This window comes from Protopterus annectens, chromosome 4.part1, assembly GCF_019279795.1.
Source record: "Protopterus annectens isolate FY-2018-M chromosome 4.part1, PAN1.0, whole genome shotgun sequence".
NCBI classification, from domain to species: Eukaryota; Metazoa; Chordata; order Ceratodontiformes; family Protopteridae; genus Protopterus; species Protopterus annectens.
The window spans coordinates 532,425,047-532,441,402 of NC_056734.1; the positions used below are offsets into that span (position 1 = coordinate 532,425,047).

The 16,356-nt window shown below is 41.2% G+C and overlaps 1 protein-coding gene across 1 annotated transcript in view; it reads left to right on the forward strand.

Annotated features, from left to right (window-relative positions):
- Positions 1-16,356, forward strand: part of LOC122801392 (C-C motif chemokine 20-like) — a 69,135-nt gene that overhangs the window by 28,609 nt on the left and 24,170 nt on the right. Inside the window, exon 3 of the mRNA XM_044070916.1 lies at positions 2,061-2,138. Within this exon, the coding sequence (XP_043926851.1) occupies positions 2,061-2,138 (78 nt within the window). The remainder of the gene's footprint in view (positions 1-2,060; positions 2,139-16,356) is intronic.

Consider the following 16,356-nt stretch of genomic DNA (forward strand, 5'->3'; position numbering starts at 1 on the left):
TGGTTAAGAAACAGCTTGGTAGATGAGTGGCAAGATGTCTACCCCAATCACTTCAGGTTCCAGTGCTGTGTACTAGCTGCTATTTGTGTGGAGACTGTATTCTGCCCATGTCTTCATCTTCATTTTCTGGATATTTTGATTTCCTCCCACCTCTGTGAATACTCTGGTTGATTGTTAGGCAAATGTTCTGGCTATTTTACATTTACCTTTACTATTGTTGCCTGGGATGTAGCTGAAAAAGGCCCAAGAAAGAGCAGGTCACTTATGCAGTTAGAGTAAAACAGTTACATAGCACTGCAGGTGTAGCCCCTAGAGGAAGGCCCCAAAGGGAGTTCCATATACAGAGGGACTCTGGGGAAAGACAGAAAGAGAGTGCCAAACCAACATCTGCTTGATAAACATGACAGACGTAGAAACACACACCCACCATAAAGTGGGCACAGCAGACATTGCACAATGCTTGCTGACGAAGCTGGGAATATAGCAGACAAAGAAGATGATTCCACATTTTCACTGCACTCACTTACCTACTTCTGTTACTGAGTATGAGATATCTGCTGCCATGCTTCGTTGTTTATGTATTTTAATATTTCTAGTCCATAATGTTTAGACTCACAAATATAAAATCCAAACAAATAACTAAAATTGTTACTTTGAAGGAATGGAGATAAACAGAATGATTCTAACATTTCACAGATTAAAGAAAAAATGTGTTCATTTTCTTAAAAAGATGTATTAAGAACTATGCAGAGTCAACAAGACAATTGCATTAATCAAAGAATCATCACTATATATTATAGATTATTACTTTGTGTGTGATGTGATATGCTTAGGCCAAAGACAGAACTATATGTCTTCTATCATAATATCCATATTCTGAAAAGCATATTTATATATTTTTGTTAAACCGGATTTGGAAATATTGCATTATTATTATGTTTCTGTTTTGCCTTTTTCTTGTGCTTGGTTTAGCAGTCATGGATGAAAATGGTCTGTTTTGGAGTAAGAACAGCCCACTTACTCATTGAAAATGAATAAGCATTGCTCAACATTCCCATTCAAATCCTGTTAATGTACACATTGAAACATCTTAAAATGTGTAGTACTGAGGAATGCTGACAATGGACAGGAATCTGCCCTGTATCGAGGCATTGGTTTTGTAACTAACCTCTTTTAGTTATCTAAGTTCTCATTAAAATGTGACACTTTAAACAGGCTCCTTATGTCTTAAAGTATTTGATTTGCCTAAAATTACTGTGATTATTGTGCTGTGTTACTGGAGTGGTGCTATACATTCATTCCGTAAGCCACTAGTCTGTCAGAATTTTAGTCAAGCATGTCTAAATGTTAAAATCTAATTTAATGACATGTTCAATGTCATTTTTGCAAATGTTAGATTGCAAGAAGTGTCATTTGGTTGAACATCACTGCTGCAGGTCTTTACACAAGTAAATATGTTTAGAGTTAGAGCTGTAGCTTCATTTATCTTAGGATTGTGATTTTCTTTTTTTTTTAATCATTAGAGTTATGGATGGGTTATAAGTTTTCCTGAGATGTTGAGGCTATTAAATCTTCAAATAAATATATATTTTGCACTGCACTTTTCACTATATTGAACATTTTTTTGACTTTTAGATTTTTGAAGATTTTGGTTCAATTTTTTGTTTTCAAAAAGGTGGTATACGGGTCATTGAACTTACTTCAGAATATGTAGTCTTCTTCCTAAGGACTACTTGAAAAAGTGCACTTGTTGCATATTTAATAATGCCTTTTATATTTTTGCTGTTTCTGTTCCAAGTGTGTGTGTGTGTGTGTGTGTGTGTGTGTGTGTGTGTGTGTGTGTGTATATATATATATATATATATATATATATATATATATATATACACTGCATTCTTTTCAGATTAGTTATTCATTGTTTTAACTGCAAAATTTTAAATATAATTTCTTCTATACTATTCCTCTGTACTGTCCAGACTCAAGTCTCATTTGAAACAACAGTTTAACTCAAATTTTCATTCAGTGTGAAGAGTTTGCTAATAAATAATATATGATTACAGGTTTCATACAACAAAAGGAAGAAAGGTTTGTGCAAATCCCAAGGATGAATGGGTGAAACAGGTCTTCAAAAGATTAAGGTAATTTTAGGCTTTGTTTACAGTACATTTTTCTTTCCTGATAACAGCTGGAAGCTGTATAAACACTTAAACAAGACATAGCAGTATTTTCTGATGTCACTTATAATCCATCATACAAAAAACTCCAAAAGTCTGTTGAAAATAATCTGGGGCTATTGTGTATAATATCAGGTGGAAACTGCATGGTCAGTTTAACTTTTATTTGATAATTGGAAGTACTGTATATGTACGATCAATTTAGATTCATATAAAAGGTGATCAAGGCATATGCAAAAATCAAGATTTTTTCTGTTCTTGGGCTTCATCTGACCATTATTTTTTAGGCATACAATTCAAATGTTCTTGTTTTCACAGCTGATACTACCCACTCACCTCCCATGGGAGGGAGGGAAGGGATAGTAAAAGGCAATATCAGTCTTGGTACTGGTTTCTGGTGAATCTGCCGAGTAGGATGGGAAGGGTAAATAAAAGGCATGGTGGGAAATAGAGCCTGCCTCTGTGCAGAATCCTACGTCCTGCTTGTACCAGGTTCTTCCCTTTAAGTCCTACCTTCATCCCTAACTGACATGCAAACTACTGATGCCATCTATGAGTGTACAGTGGTGCCATGAGGGAAACATCCTCATCTATGTGGTGATGTTTCACTTATTGGCAAACCCAGGCACTGCAGCTGTATCACCACTGTTGACTCAGCCATTATGGCCCTGCATGTACTCTCTCCATTGCCCCCTACCCCAGCCTAAGCCTCATTACTCCCCTTCTCACCCTGGGCAGCTGCTGCAGGTGCCAAACTGCTAGTCAGACTCTGGTTTCATAAGCTGTAACCAGGACTTTATCCCTCTGCTCACAGAGCTGGCAGAATTTCTAAATAGTTACTGACTGTGACTAATTGTCTACTGTTATGAAGTTATTTACTTTGCATTATTTTATCCTCTCATGCTGTCATTCTAGAGTTATTTGAAATATATGAACTCAATCTGGGCTGCCAGAGATGATGTTTTTATGTTTATAAAACTGTACACTTTTTTGCGAAATGACCAGGACTTATATCTTTGCAATAACTTCATCATAGATACCCTGAACATGGCATTCAAATATATTTAAATAAGATCCACAAATTTCTTTCTCAAACAGCAATGAGTTTCTACCCTTATTTATATTTCTACACTAACCTGCCACATCTTTGGCACTGATACAAAATTATACTGTCATATTTTGAACTGATGTTCTATCTCTTCAAACTATGCATATAATTATCTAGAAAAGTACTCAACTGTTTACAAAAATGTTATATGACATTGTTCATTAAAAAAATCATATTGGATGGACCACATGTACTGAGTTCAGATTCCCTGGCATTTAATTCCTAAACCTGAAAATTCAAGGGAAAAGGCAATATGTGATAAAGAAAGGGACAGGTTAAAGTGCTCATTTATCAGAAGTTTAGAAGTAACGTATATTTCAGCAAGTAGCTAATGATGCAGGTGATTATTATTTATGAATAGTCATCATAAGATCTCATTCTCATGAAAGTGTGTTTTTTAACTTTCAAAATATAATTATTATTCTAATGTGAACAGGTGACTGACAAGGAAAAGAGGAGAATTCATAACGGTTACCATGAAGTGTGTACCTCATGGACATCTCACGGTCATGCACCCCCTCTTTTTCCTATTTTCTACAAGGTGTTGGGCTTTTGTGTCAATTGTCACCATCGCTCGCTATTCAATTTCATTCTCCTACCTTTTTCGAAACTAATGCCCGACTGTTGCAAGTCTTTTCTCACGCAATCTGTCCACCTTTTTGCTCGATTACCTCATTTCCTTTTGCCTTCTTCCTGTCTGTCCCAAATCATTTTCACTAGATTGCCTCCGGCTTTTCTGCACGTTCCTGAGCCACTGTAATCTGTTCTCTTTGACCTTTTCTGCAATTGGAGCTGCTTTGGCTTCTGCTCATTTGTACTCATTTCTTCATCTGTTCCACAGTGTGCATCATACAACCTGCATAGGAACTTCATCCCTAGCACTTCTAGCTTTCTCAACTGCTCTGCATTTCCTGTACAGGTTTCTGTACCATAGAGTAGTACTGGTCACACCACTGCTTTGTACACCTTACTTTTCAAATTATTTGGCATTCTTCTCTTATATACTACACATGACACTCTATGCCTGTTGGTTGCAGCCCCGCTGATTCTAGCCTTAACCTCCTCATTCAGACTTCCCTTCTCCTCAACTGCCCACCCAGACACTTGAAGTCTTAACCTGTTCCACTATCATCCCTTCTATCTCAATTTTCAGCTTCTTCTGATTTCCCAGTTTGCTGCCGTTACAACTGTCTGTCATATCCATACTCAGTTTCATCCTGTGTGGCTTCAGTTTTACATTCCATTTCTCTATCCTTTTCTGATGTTCTTTCTAAAAGTCTGCCTGTAATGCCACTTCGTTTGCATACAGCAACTTTGTTGATCTGTCCACTCCAGCCAGTTGGTTAATGTAGTCCATCACCAGTATGAACAGCAGTGGGTTCAGGACTGAACCCTGATGCATACCCACTCTCACTGGGAACCCCTCTTTGAGATCAAACACTGTTTATACTTGAGTCTTTGGGTCCTTGTACACAGTCTGCACTAATTCTACCAGTGTTTCTGGGACTTTGAACCACTGCAGGACTGCCCAAATCAGCTTTCTTGGCACCTTGTCAAATGCTTTCTCCAAGTCTAGTAACAGCCAGTTGGACTCTTTCCTTATCTCTAGCTTCTTCTCCGCTATGTGTCCCACTGCAAACATCAGGTCAGTGTTCTGCATCCTGATTTGAATCCTAACTTCTCATCTCCCATCTTACTTTTTACTACTCTGTGTACTCATTTCCAGAAGTCAAACACAGTGTGACAGGAGTTTGATACTTCTATAGTATGCCCCCTTTGTTTTTGAACACTGGCACTAGAATGCATATTCTTCAGTCTTCTGGGATATGACTTTCTCTCCATACTGCTATGAGTATCCTCAGAAGCCATTTCTCCCCTATCTCATCCAACATTATCTGTTGTGACCTCATCTAAGTCTGCTGCTCTTTCTAACTTCATTTTCCCTAGTGCTGTTCTTACTTCTTCTTTGATGGTCTCCGCCTCCTCCTCCTCTTTCATCATAGGCTGTGTCTGGGGCAATACAGATTCTGTGGGGTTTTCTTCATTCAGATGCTTTGGATGTACTCCTTCCATCTCCTTTTGATTACCTGTGGACTGCTGAACAGGTTGTTGCTGGCATCTCTTAAGAAGTGTGCCTAACTATCTTTTTTATCTTTCTGTATTTGCCTTGCAACCTGATATAGTTTCTTTGTGCCACCTACTGAATCACTTTCCAGAAGTCAGAGTGTCACTGATGCCTTGTTCTTTGCTATTGCAACTCCTCTATTATCCTCATTGTTAGCCAACCAGTATTAATTCCTAGCTTGGTTCATCTTTTCTCTCACTTCTGCATTCCACCAACAGCTTTCCTTATGTACCTTATTTCCATACTTGGCTTGGCCACATATCTGTTCTGTACTCCTCACACAAGCTGTTTTGAGGTGCTGTCATTCTTCTTCAACTCTACATATTTCCTCTTCTTTGTGAGGTACTAGAGCCCTGAGTAATTCCATGAACTGTTTTGCTTTCTTTCCAGCCAACTTCCAGGTCTTCAGCCTGATCTCTGTTTACCTTAGAGCCTTCCCTGACCACTGCTTGCAGCTGATTGTGAAAACCAGTCATTTATACTGTGGGATGACTGTTTCACTGGGGATAACTTTGCAATCACTGATTCTACCCCAGTGTCCTTTCTTTACTAGGAGGAAGTCTACTGGAGTTGCATGTTGGTCACCCTTGAATGTGATCTTGTGACTATCTCTCTTGCTGAATTATGTGTTGGACACCTTTAAGCCATTTGCCAGACAGAGTCTAGAATGGCCTCTCCTTCTTTATTCCTGTTGCACCACCCATATGGACCCATGCAGTCCTCATATTATGTTCTTTCTGTCCCAATAAGTGCATTCAGGACACCCATTATCAACACAAATTCCTGTTGTTCTGCTTTATCTAGTAGGTCCTGCAACTGCTGCATGAATGCAGTCTTTTCCTCACTATCACAACCTTGCTGTGGGAAATAGGCTGAGATTATGAATAATGCCCTGTCATTACACTGCAGTATGATTGCCATGTGTCTGTCACTAATTCTAATGACATCCCTCACTGTCATCTGAAGTTTCTCCCTCATCTCAATTCTCACACCATTTCTAGTCAATCCTTCTTCTGAGTAGTAGACTCTGAATCCCAGGTCAAGTGGCTTTGCTGCACTGCCCTTCCACCTTGTCTCCTGGATATATAGGCTATCCAGACTCCTCTTTACCATCATGTCATCCACTTCAAAGCTGCGTCCTGTCTGTGATACTACATTGTGTGGCAATTCGTAGTACGTTTGGAAGATGTATTTGTTTTATGTCCAGCTTTTGCTCAGCAGAGCTATCCCAGGTAACCCAAGATGGACAACTGGACACTGGCCATTCAGTAGGTTATTGACACAAAGCTGCTGGGCTTTAGGGCAGACACACATTGGCCAACAGGGGCACATACACCTCACCCACCATTAGCATGGGCTCCTCGCATAAGTTGGAGAAGGCTGGGTCCTCAACTCACTTATGACTGGCAAATACCCTTGCCACTGGTGACATTAGTCAACATGACCAGATCATCTAGAGCCATATTTTACATCATTGAGAGGCTAGCTCTGCCACAGCACACAGTCTGTGATCCCTGTTTTCCTAGTTTGAGGATATGGCGGGCCACAGTAGATGCTCAAAGTGCTTGGATTATACAACCCTTCCCCCCAGAAGACACCATTTTGTCTGAGATGCTGCACACTGCTCCATTCTTGAGTGAATTTAAGATGGAAGCACTCAGCATGTTTTTGAGAGGTAGGATAAACCCCACAGAGACACTTGGAGACCATGCAAACGTCATACAGACATTGGAAGGGGATCAGAATTGAATGTTGTTTTTTGTGCATGAGAGGTGAAGACCTTAACTATTATGTCAATTGGTCTGTCATGTACACCTCATGGTAACCTTTTCGAATTCAGAGACAGCCCTAACATGGCGCTTTAGCATGAAGACATGCAGCACTATGTTACGCTGTCTCCAAAGTTGTGCTATATGTAAACGAGGCAGACTGAGATAGAGGCCTATGCTAATTAGGCATGTGTTCACCTTCCAGAGCCTCCTCCATAAAAACATCAGCATGGCAAGTGATTCATTGACTTGTTTGACTATGTAGAATAGCACACACACTTCTACCATATTGTGGTAGGCATTTCACAATGACTGCTACTGATAATGCTGTCTTTTGGATCTGCGTTATCTTCACTCTCATATGCTTATGTTGTTGCTGTTGTTGCTGTTGTTGCTGCATATCTCTGAAGGCATAAGTACTATGGATTTTAGCATTAAGGTACAGTGTGTGTGTGTGTGTGTGTGTGTGTGTGTGTGTGTGTGTGTGTGTGTGTGTGTGTGTGTGAATGGATGAATTGATGAGTGTGTGAGTGTGACGAGATGGGTAGGGAGCTGTGTGTGTGTGTGTGTGTGTGTGTGTGTGTGTGTGTGTGTGTGTGTGTGTGTGTGTGTGTGTGTGTGTGTGTGTGTGTGTACATGTGTGCACGTGTGTGTGTGTGTGTGTGTGTGTGTGTGTGTGTGTGTGTGTGTGTGTGTGCGCGTGTGTGTGTGTGGGTTGATGTGGCTGTCATACTGCCACACATCCCCAAACTAATGAGCCTAATGAGCATAGTATGCAATATATATAGCCACCAGGAATTAAATCATAAGACTTGCACCTTAACAGCACTGGGACCAGGGCCAGGGGGAACACTAGATACCAGAGATACTATTCTTGTGCCTTAATGGTACTTAAACTGCTACAGGGATCAAGGGTGGAGGACACTAGGCACCGGAGGTATGGCATGTGATATAAGACTGCAACTTACCATAATGGCCTAGTAGCAGGAAAGGTGATATCAGGGACATGCAGACAACTCAGGTAAAGGAATGGGGACTCTAGTGAATGTACGCACTCACGTGTACATGTCTGTGTGTGTGTGTGTGTGTGTGTGTGTGTGTGTGTGTGTGTGTGTGTGTGTGTGTGTGTGTGTGTGTGTGTTCATGTTTGAATGTGCACTTATACTTGTGGGAGAGTTAACTACTATGAGAAGTGCTGATCTGGACTTTGAGGTGTTTAATGGTGATTGGTAGGCATGGAAATTAGCTGATAATGAGGTATTTCCATATTGTGGCCATTATGTATCTAAATTCCAAAACAATACATAGTGGGAGCAGGGCCTTTTAAGCACTACCTGTACGACTGCCTCTGTGGCCGTTAATGAATCCCTGGGACAATGCAGCTGACCTTTTTTCAGGATGCGTTATCAAAAATACTTTGTTGATCAAAAATATAAAGATCTCAAGCACTAGTGCAAGCATACTGCACCAATAAATGTTAGGTTTGAATGTATTCTGGTGAGGTACAGGTACAGTGGTACAATGACTGTTAGTGTAGTCAAAGTCATCTGTATCAGAGCATTCTGCTTGCACTTCCACTTCTGGAAATGAAAACTGTGGTGAGGAAAATATACCCTGTCATCTTACTAGGGTACAGCATGTGCAAATCAAATCTTCCACTGCCATGGCACCAACCCTGATCTTTATTCAGTTTGTCTTCTGACTTTTAACGTAAAAAAAAAAAAAGGAATTGTAGAAAGTTAATGTAGTTTTCCTTCAACCACTTGAAGTCTGCAGGATGTTTGGATGTGTGACTTCTTTCACGTTTGAGTGTTTTCTCTCATTGTGCTATTTTTCTTCTCAGTTGTGGAAAGAATTCTTTCTCCAAGGTTGTGATAACTCAGAGAAAGAGTAGGACAGATTTTTTTATTTATTTTATGCAATTTCTCCAAGTTGGAGCAGCCTTGGAGTGAATATAATACTGTATGGTCTCACGCTGCTTGCCATTCAAAGGCACTTGTTTAACATTGTTGATGATGTGAGTTCTTGTATCTTAATTCTAGTGAGAATATTTGAGCTTAGATGTTATGTGCACTTCAGGGAATACTTTTGTTACTAAATAAGGTTATAATAGTGAAAGAGTTTCATACATGTCATCTTTTTTTTGAATATCAAACAATTTCATCAGGCAACCCACATGCATGTCGAGCATTTTCAAGCATTGTCAAAACAGTAGAGAGTCATAGGTACTCTTAAGTAACAGCAATTGGAAGTCATAGTAGTATGTGAAAATGACACAACTCATAATTTTGCAGCAGATGCATAGCTGAGTGGGGTGAAGGGGCAGCCACCCTGTACACAAAGTGTTTATGGTACAGTCGTCAAATCCTGATCGGGCTTCAGTGCATTACTGACGTTACTGGCTGTGATAAACTGAGAGGCTGCCAGCTAGATCGAATTTTGTAAATAATTCTATAACATTGTAAATATTAATATGATCCACAGGCTTGTTTGATAAATGTAAGAAAACTGTGTTATGTGTTGAGCTTCAAAAACGTAACCACAGTGCACCCTGCTGGAAGAAACATGATAAGTAAAGAATTTTATGACTGTGTGTGTGATCTCAAGCTAGGAGACAAGATGTCTGCAGCTGGAAATTCTTTCTATTGTCCTAAGACAGAGATAATTACTAGGTTTCACATGTAAAGTGTCTTCTATTGCTGTGGCTTCCTGGCCGCTGCAGCTCACAAAGAAATGTTAAATTTTAAGTTCTGTGAGCCTGGGAAACTCAAGCAGAACTAACAAGAATGACATAATCTGAAACAATTCAGCAGTAATGTGCATTATCAATTTAAGAACTTTCTCAAGAGAAAGAGATGACATGTTGTATTTGTGTCTGAACCTGAACACATTAGCTCACCAGCACTTTGCCTTGCTCTGTAAGTAAGTTATTTAGGTACAGTGATTTCTCTTAGAAACAGATAGAAATACAGTAAGATTAGTTTAGATGTTTTCTATATTTATGTGAGACTGTCCTACAGTGTTGTTTTAAAGTATTTCCTGTGATTTCTGAACTCTCTAATGTCATTCCCTGGGATTCATGAAGCTTGCACCAGGTGCAGGTGTAGCGTTGGCGTTCCAACACCAAATATGGCCGGTGATTGATCCAGGTATGAGCTGTTTCCACATGCACTACCTGCGTATGCTACGCCCGCACAGCTCACGGCCCCTGCATACTAATTACCCCAGTTGCAGCAGTGTAGCCTGCTAATGAAGGTATTTAGAGATCCAGGAAGTGGTGCAGGCATAGTGTAAGCATGCAGAAATGTAAACCGTAAAAAAACACGGTTTACATTTTTGCAAACATAAAATCAGAGCCATGACAGCCAGCCAGGCACATGTATTATATCGTTAATATATGCCAATGGCTAAATATATAGCCATTAGCATAAAAAACATGTACAAAATATAAAAAGAACATTTAATTTCATTTTTCGCACTATTGCGAAGTTTAAGCACAGGGCAGCGGCGTGCAAAACAGATCTCAAGAAAAATAGAAAAATATAGAATAAAACTGCAATGTAACACATATAATGATTTTCCCATAATAGTCAATGACAGGCATGTTACACCACACCATGGTGCAAGGGTTACTAAGGGGCTGTGACAGTGTTTTGTGTCGTAGTTAGGAATTAGTAGGCAATGCCATGCAAATGAGAGGAGTAATAGTGAATCACAGATTCCCCACTAGTGTAAGGATGCACCTCACAGCTTAGCGTTATAACACCGAGGTGTGCCCTTGAGATAGAAATGACATCAAGAGGGGTGTGTCACCTTTGCTGTAAGCAGATTGGAGCATTGCTTATCCGGTGTCCCATAGCTAAACAAAGCTGCAGGAAAGGGGTGTGTTGAACTGGCTATAGCTTTGCTTAGCTGAGAGCACACAAGGTAACCGAGTATGCATGTGAACGGAGATTAAAACGCACTTAACTCGGTAAATGGGTTTGCGCGGCGTGCACCGGAGCTGAAACAGGAAGGATATAGAAAAAGAATAAGGAAATGCTGCAGCAGGGAAATTGGAGTACAAATGACTAATTAACACCTAGGAACCTACAGTGGGCCATTGACAACAGCTAACAAGGCTGCAAGTAGCTACCTCCAGAACAGGAAAGGGGAGAGTCTGTACTGCAAAGAAAACAGTAAAGTGTCACAGTAGAACAAAGCAGATTTGCATTATATCAGCTACAAGACACATTTTGCAACAAATGACTGGGTAGGGAAAGTACAAAACAAGAAAGACAGCAGGTGGAGGCATGCCGATAATAGGAGGGGATCCTGGTATAAAAGTGAATTAAAGGGCAACAGATTAATCAAGGCAGGCAAGCATAACTCCACACTAAAGGCCCCACACTTGCAGTACTCACTGTAAATCCCATAATTAAGATACCCTGCAGCTGGAATTGCTCATACACACCCAATGACATCAGCAGCATACATAGCCCAATAGTATAAAGTGTGAAAGCACCTGACACACACTTGTGTATTCCCATATACTCTGCACCATTGGTGTATACAGACGGGGAACTTTTAATATGTACATGTTAGGGGCTGCCATAGCTTTGATCCACCAGCAGGTGTTGGAGACTGAAGGTGGTGTGGAGGATGATGCTCACAACCACCCCAGGCACCAGAGGAGGAGAAGAGTGTTCAGACCCAGGGTAACCTACCAAGGGCTACATGATCTGGAGATAGTAGAGCATTACAGGGTGGACAGGGACACCCTGCAGCAACTTGTGGAGCTGTGCCGGCCACACCTCAGAGCCAGTGCAAACAGAGGGGAACCCATCCCAGTGGATACAAAGGTATGTGTAAGCCTGAGAAAACTAGCTACAGGTACCTTTCAAAGGTCAACTGGGGATATCATGAGGATCTCACAGGCATCAGCATCCAGGGTACTTCATCAGTTCCTGGATGCCATGTTACCACATGCCAATGAGCACATATACTTCCCCCGAATGCAGATATAGTTGGCCAGCAATATGCGTCTCTTCCACCGTGTGGCAGAATACCCAAAGGTACTGGGTGCAATAGACTGCACACACATACACATCAAGTCACCTCCTGGTGAGCAGGGTAGGCGCTACATAAACCACAAGGGATACCCCTCCATCAACTGCCAGGTCATGTGCAATGCCCAGGGCATTATCATGGTTGTGTGTGCTGGCAGCCCTGGAAGCTATCACGACTCCCACATCTGGCATGCCTCACAGCTGTATCAGGTATTTGCCAGGGGGGACATCCCATATGGCCACCTGGTGGGGGATGCTGGCTATGCACTGGAACCGTGAATGATGACTCCCATCAGAAATGCACACACACCCATGTAAGAACGTCATAATGAGGCACACCCACAAACCAGAATCATCATAGAGCATGTGTTTGGGATGCTTAAAGCAAGGTTCTGTTGCTTGGACATATCTGGTGGAGCCTTGCAGTACTCTCCAGGCACATGTGCCCACATCTTCATAGTATGTGCCATGCTACACAATATGATTCTGCAGAAACAGCTGCAGCAGGGACAGAATGGTGAAGGCCCTCACAGCCCACCACCATTGCCAAGGGCCCCACAGGCAAAGAGGTACTCAGACCATGAACATCCTGAGCCAGCCCCAGTAGGCAGACAGAGGTGTGTCCAGTATGCCCATGCCTTGGCAAGGAGGGAACGTATAGCACACACACTGACAGTGTAGGCACCTAGGGACTGACACCTTTCTCCACCTGCACACACAGTAAAAATGGATGGCACACACACAAGACTACCTGTAAATTGTCATGTATAGGTAGTCTACTGTGTGCATCCAACATAGGCAGCCCTCAACTATTGCACATACAACTGTTATTGGCACAAGTCAACACCTGAACTGTAAATTAATCTATCAGCATGTGCTGATACTTCCAAAAGAACAAAAAAGCACAAACTAGTGACCACAGAAAATCCAGAACAAATTGAAGAGGATAGCCACTCGTTTACTTAACGCTCAGGTTTATTGGCAGCACAAAATACATCCAGCGTTTTCGCGTCCTCTATCAGGAAGCTTCATCAGAGATGTAAAATAGCGCGAGACAGCGCTTTAAATACACAATAACAAGTACGTCAAACGTACTAAACTGATTACCTGTGTTTACAAGATATAACATATACAACCAGTGAAAATAATACATCAAAAAGTGATAATAAAAAATATAATACATGGTGTGTATGTTCAAAAAGTGCACAAGTAAAAAGTGTTCGATAAGCTAGCATACGTGAACTACCCAAAATGTACTAAGTATAAATACAATGACGATCATGATAATGAATCCGTCAGTATAAATTTAAAAACAACAAATAAAATCTATCACTCTAATGAGCATTATAAAACATCTAAGCATTCTCCATAAATGGATAAATTTGGTAGTGAGAAAATAACACTACCATAATGCCTAAAAATTAAAAATTTTTTAGGCATTATGGTAGTGTTATTTTCTCACTACCAAAATTATCCATTTATGGAGAATGCTTAGATGTTTTATAATGCTCATTAGAGTGATAGATTTTATTTGTTTTTAAATTTATACTGACGGATTCATTATCATGATCGTCATTGTATTTATACTTAGTACATTTTGGGTAGTTCACGTATGCTAGCTTATCGAACACTTTTTACTTGTGCACTTTTGAACATACACCATGTATTATATTTTTATTATCACTTTTGATGTATTATTTTCACTGGTTGTATATGTTATATCTTGTAAACACAGGTAATCAGTTTAGTACGCTTGACGATTGTTATTGTATTTAAGCTGTCTCGCTATTTTACATCTCTGATGAAGCTTCCTGATAGAGGACGCGAAAACGCTGGATGTATTTTGTGCTGCCAATAAACCTGAGCGTTAAGTAAACGAGTGGCTATCCTCTTCAATTTGTTCTGGATTTTCTGTAGCATGTGCTGATACTGTACGTATAGATTCATAGGTAGGTACTTGGCTAACTGTCTGAAGGCATTCATAAGCCTAGCCAAAATGTGTCAGCTTTTGCTACCCCATTGATTAATTAACTGTCCCTCTGTGGAGCAGAGCCAATGGCAGGATCCCTGGGGTGTAGCTACTGTTTCCCATGCACTCTTCAGGGTTTCTCATGAGAAGTGTTAGTGAGGGGCTCTGTATAATGTAATTAGGGATGTAGTTTCAAAGCATGGGGATTTTCTGTGACAGGAACCTGTCCCTCCAGCATCTTCTAATTATTGTTGTGGCAAGGTTTAGCTCACTAAAGTGCGTGGCTCACTGTGACATGGATTCCCATAGGTGGAGCATATCCATTAAGCCTGAGTTGGACATGGCTTTGTTGGCCAGCAGAGATCATCTCTGAGTAAATGAGATGCCACTGAGTAAAGCAGGAGTTTATTCAGTCTGGCTGCATAGGACATATGTTTGAGGCCAGTAATCTTCTTGGCGAGGTATGTTCATAGACCTTCCAGCTGTCGGAAGTGTCTTCTGAGTTACATCTCAAATGGGTAATTATACTCTATGATAGGACTGATGAGTGATGAGTAAAGGGGCACTATAACCTCAGTATGTCTAGATGCAAAACCTTTAGTAATTGGATGGCCTACATAGAAGGATTCCTTAACTACTTTGGAGATATGATTGTCAAAGGAGAGATCACTATCTACCTTAGTCCCCAGATACCCTATTACCTCATCTGTATTAAAGTTGCTGCCACTTACATGTTAATATGTCAGTGTTTAGTTTTCCAAAATGGAATGGCCATGCAGTTTGTGGCACTTAGCTGTAGTCCATGACATTGACACCCTGTGTCAGTCTCTGTGAGGCCCCTTGAAGGATGTCTGTGCCAGCTGGATTGTCAATTATGGCTCCCAGTTTGCAGTCATTGCCAAATGTGGTCTGCCATAGTCCACCTGTGTTTGCCTGTACCTCTGAGAAGTATATGCCAAACAGTAGGGGTCCCAGGACTGAGTCCTGTAGGGCACCAATTGTGACTGGTTAAGATTTGGATCTGGAGGCTGCTAGTCTTACCATGTGGGTTCGTGTGTAAGCCTGTTGGCAAACCATCCTGTGATGTATGGGTTTATGTACAGGCTGGTGAGGTCATCAATAATACCTGAGTGGGGAATGGTGTCAAAAGCCTTGGCGAGGTCCAGGTAGTATGTGTGAACCACCTCTCCCCTCATCTAACGTCTTGATGAATGTCTGTAAGATGTCAAACAGGTTCAGTAGGCATTATCTGCACTCAACCAAGCTGACCTGGGTTGGGTCAAGTGTTTGGCAGTTACCAGTGTCTTTGTCAATGAGTGCCATGAGGATGCGCTCCATAGCTTTACGGACCAGGCTAGTCAGGCTTATGGGGTGGTAGTTACCATGGTCAGTTGTGTTTCCACCTTGGTGGAGTGGAATAACCGTTGCTATGCACCATTGTATGGGCATGTAGCCTGTGAAGAGGCTGAGGTTGAAAAGCTTAATTAGGTGGGGGGTTAGTTTGTCTTGTAGTGTTTGCAAGATGCAGTCTGGGACACCATCTGCCTCCATTGACTCTGTGTTTTGCCATCTGAGAGGGCTATTTCCACCTGTGTGTCTCTGATGTCTGGGATACTGTACTTTCCAGGTATTGTTGTGGGCTCTTTAGGGGGTGAAGTTTGCACTGAATGTATCTGCAAGGATGTTGGCGATATCAGTAGGGTCAGTATATTTTGTGCTATATTGCACCGGCACAGTGCAAATCTGTGTGTTACCACTTAGATCCTTGACATGGCCAAAGAAGGCTTTGTGGTTATCTTTCGAATCCCTGCCTATTTTCCTGTTGATGTTAGCCTTGGATGATTTCATGAGGGACCTCTGTTTCTTACTAATACTGGTCATGGATGTCTGCCCTTCTTGAGTGTTGCTGTTTTTCTGGACTACTGTCCTACTTCTGTTGTATAGCCTGTTTATTGCAGGGGTCCATCAGACTGGTGTCCTTGTCTAGGAGGAGCGAGTCTTGGTTTACCAGTGATGGCACGATCAATACATCCTTGTAGGTGCTTATAGAGTACATTTGTAAATCTTTCTGTATCTTGAGCAGTGTTTTCCCCTTAGCGTGGGGGCTGTGAAACCTCCCACCTCTTTCTTTAGTAGTGTGAATTTAGCTGTAGGAAACATATT